General features: G+C 39.9%; 1 protein-coding gene across 1 annotated transcript; it reads left to right on the plus strand.

Moving 5' to 3' along the window:
• The first annotated feature begins 2,801 nt into the window (after positions 1-2,801).
• On the plus strand, positions 2,802-3,869 carry LOC129728353 (uncharacterized). The gene has a single exon (XM_055686791.1). The coding sequence runs from the start codon at positions 2,802-2,804 to the stop codon at positions 3,867-3,869; it is 1,068 nt and encodes a 355-aa protein (XP_055542766.1).
• Positions 3,870-4,212: the final 343 nt, after the last annotated feature.

Here is a 4,212-nt window from a genome sequence, read left to right on the forward strand (position 1 = left end):
AGTTTAATATTACACATCTCACTTTGTAGTAAGAAGATGTTTTGGTGAACAGTTCAAAAGAAACAGGGTTAAATAATTGAAATAATAATTTGATATTGATGATTATTTGATGATTATCGTCTATAACTATATAATTTTTGATGACATAGATAACTTTACAGAAAAACGTTTTCGATGGTATTTTTAAATATATTTCAAATCCTTGTGTATACTGCTTTTTAAAAAACATCATTAGTACCTTAAAATTCATTCTTTTATAGTTTTTTATACACTTCAGAGGTATCTAAGAGTATTTTAAATAAAGTGTATGCTGAGATGCATATTTTTAGAAAATCACTCGAGAGCCGAAAAAATATCTTAACCCGTGGAAAATACTCAATTTACTAAGTCCATTCGCCACTTGCAGTTGGTCGATAGCTCATTTGACCTGAAATCTTCGAATAGGAAAGATCAACTTATTATGGATAAAAAGTATCTCGAATGAGATTGCAATTTTTCTGCCATCTCTGAAGTCATCTGCTGGTTCAGAAAAAGATGATGCGATATGAAATAGAGAAACACCTCTCAGCAATACACAAATTCTTAGCAATCATAGAAGTGTTGTTTTCAATTCAAAGGCGTTATTTTGCTTGACCAGTATTTATATAAAGTCGCCTCACTTTTCAAAATGTTCTCAACAACGACCAAGCCAGTTTAAGTCGTTCCAGTTGTGTTTTGGGATGTTTTGTTGCATAATTGTTGATGCGTTTCAATTTATATTCCTAAATTGAATCCTGCCATGGCTAAGCAAGTTCTAAAGTCCTTTTTTAACATATTATGGAAATATGCGGGTAGCCTTAATAACACCTCACAAAAATGAAGTTTTGAGAAAAATGGTTTTTACTTCTTTGATACTTGATTTTTTGTACAGAATTTTTATATTTTTTGTAATGTACGAAGATTTGAAAACTTCATTTCTATTTCGTCAGGATTATTTTTGGAAAATAGAATGTCATTAGATTATAAGGCTGCCAGTCATTACTCCGCTAGTTGGTTAAAATGCCCTAATGATAACAAACTAGGTAGGATTGTTAGAATGCTAGTCGATGAATACTAAAACAATTTCAAATCATTTTAATAAACATCATCGTACCATGACTGAATGAATAGAACATGCTATGCAGACATATGTTTTCCGGGATGTCATTGAGTTGCTTCTGAACAATACAACATTTGAAAACCATCGACTAGATTTAAAATTTGTCATCTTAGGCGAATGAACTGTCATCATTTCAATTATAATTGATAAATATAACTAACTTTTTTTTGAAAGGTTACTTTTATTCTATCGTAAATATTAAACAATCACACAATTTTGCACGGAAGTTGAACCAAATCTTTTTACAAACTCATTTCGCACTTACTCAACCAAAGCCCTCTTAGTTTTTTTTAGGTTCCTCGTAATGTCCATGTTAGTGGCCCTTGCAGGGGACTACTCCCTTGTGGGGGTTACAGGCGACCAGCAGATTGTGTCCGCACTTGACAGCTGGAGCCTTAGCCGGGTAGGTGTACTCCTTGGCCGGTCCAGGGTGAACTGCGTGGTCGTGTCCGCCGTAGCTGGGTTCGGGACGGGCTGCTGCCACAGCGATGACGATGGCGAAAACGAAAATAGCGACGTTCTTCATTGTGATAAGCTGAGTTCCTTTGGCGAATGATGCTGGCCGACTTGTCTTCTCACCGGCCAGAAGCTGTATCTTATACTAGTGCCGAAACTGGAAGTCCCGGCAAATATTTGGTTCTGGCCTGCTTGTTCAGAGTTTTGTTTTGAAAAACAACTTTTGTCGAAAAAGAAATTACGGCAAAAAGCCGAGCGTTGGATTGTTCGTTGCAAAAATACAATTGTTTGTCGTTTCTGTACTTTAGGCATAACAAACCGGCTGTTTTGCCTACATTTGTGTGCAGCATACAAATGTCACCTAAACTAACCGTTGCATTTTGGGTGAATGCAAAATGTTCAACGGTCGGTTGAATTATTTAGCAAACTGTTCAGAATTTTTTCATCAAAGGTATTCTGTACCTTTGATCGTCATTTATCAAACGTTTATTGTAAATAACAGTACGACGAAGAATCAAACTGCAAAAGTGTCTGCGAAGCGTAATAATTTCTCCAGTGCGTCATTACAAATCAAAATCAAACTGCAATCAAAACTGAACACAATCATCCCGAACATTGGGTCCCCGCATACGGTTACCGATTTACAGCGTTGAATTATGGCACATGAAAATGTCGAACGTATTTCACGTCAGCAACCTCTCCATCAGCAAATAGATCCAGTAGCGCTGCGCAAATAAAGCACACGAAAAAAAAAATCGCATAATTTGCAGAAAAATAGCAATCACTTCCATCGCCAGCATGATTTATGTTTTTTTGCGACTCCAGTGTTCAATATTTCCGCCGTCACAGCACCAACCGATGGTAAGCCAATAGTAGTATCGACGTCGCCGCTGCTGGTAGCATACGAGGAATTGAAATTGTAAATTTATGACAATCGCGTGTCTTCGCCAGTTGGAGATTTCGTCTGAATTTGAACTGTTTACGTGCATCGTCTTCGTTGAGATAGGGTAGCGTCGTGTGAAAATTATTACGACCCACATTTGCACCGTTTAAAGGTAATTTATGTGGGTGGTTCGCAGAATCCAAATATGCCATCGATGTGAACTATTGATGATGAACTAGCTTAAGTGTACTTTAAAAGAGCTGATAACTGCCAATCATCAATCAGTTCTTTAGTGTCCAGTGTGAGCAACTGTGTAGTAGAATCATGAATATCCTAGTAGTGTTGGTCGGATTAGTTCTGGTCCTTTGCGAAGGACGAATCGTGGCATATCGAAGACCCATCCATGATAGTGAAGAAAAAGAATCTTTGGAAGACTTCAACGATGACAGCACTGAGGAAATCTTCGAGGATCCGGTACGGGAAAGACAATCGAAATCTAGGAATTTGGAATCTTCGTACGGTTCCAGTGGCAATTTCAATAAAAGGTTTGAAAGTGAAAATGAATACAAAGCAAAAAAGCCACAGTATAGCAGCGGTCGCAGTCGCGGAAAATATTCAAGCTATGGAAAACCTCCACACAAAAGTTACGTGAAAGAATCACCTAGTAAACAAAATGCTTACAATGCTATTGTTGGAGATCGCAAAAAAGATCCAAGATCAATTCCACGTTACGAACCCTCATACCAACCGTACAGCGCTCCCATTTACAAGCCAGTGATTCATCATCGTCCACTTCCACCACCACCACCGCCGCCACCAAGCTATAAGCCAGCGGCCCCAAAACATTCCTGTCAGCAAAACCTTTTGATTGGATGTACACCAACAGTCACCAGAGTTCCGTGCAGTGGACACGCAAACGGCTATCACTCACCGCAACCGTTTTTTGGACCCGCAGGAACCTCATATCCGGAGCCAGCCCAGCATGCATCATACCAATCACACGCAGCTGCATCATACAACCCACCCGCACCACCTGCAGCGGCGCCTGCATATCAACCATACTACAAACCCCCCGTCTACCGGGCTACCAATAATCAGCCGTCCAAGCCAATCGTTCCGTCTTTCGCACATCCGGTGAAAGAGGACACGCAAGACACCGGCAAGCAACCATTCGTATCAGCCTTTCCCAAGACGACAACAGCCGAGCCGCAGCTCCCTACTGTTCCGGCCGATCGCGACCAGAACTTCCAGTTGGCAGAAAGCACCGCCAAGCCGCCTGCTGCTGGAAGCACAGCAGCTGCCGAAGAAACTCACAGTCACAAAGAAGCTTCCGGAGACGAACCCGAGCATACGTCACCAGCGCCAGCGCCGGAATCCGACGAGGAACAGTAGCAAAGCAGGAGTGAATATGTACAAGATATGATACTGTTTTTCATTAATTTATTCGCTAACCACGCGAGGAAACCAATAAAGTAGTGGCTTGAGACGGATGTTTTGAATTTTTTTTTCTGTGAATAATTGATCGTTACCATTCCGCTGTGAAAAAGTAGGTCTCACGTTGGTCTCTCAGAAAATGAATTGTAAGCTGTTAAGCATTAGTTAGTGTTAAATAGTTTCATTGAGATCTTTTGAAAACAAATCAAATGATTAAGATTACGAAACATTTAATCTTGAATCTCTAGGAAAATATAAGAGATTGTTAGTGTTGGGCAAAATTTTTCCATGGTTTCGAATA

This window comes from Wyeomyia smithii, chromosome 3 (genome assembly GCF_029784165.1).
Source record: "Wyeomyia smithii strain HCP4-BCI-WySm-NY-G18 chromosome 3, ASM2978416v1, whole genome shotgun sequence".
Lineage (NCBI taxonomy): Eukaryota > Metazoa > Arthropoda > Insecta > Diptera > Culicidae > Wyeomyia > Wyeomyia smithii.

Coding starts and splice junctions, on each gene's coding strand:
- LOC129728353 (XM_055686791.1), top strand. CDS start 2,802: ATGAATATCCTAGTAGTGTTGGTCGGATTAGTTCTGGTCCTTTGCGAA.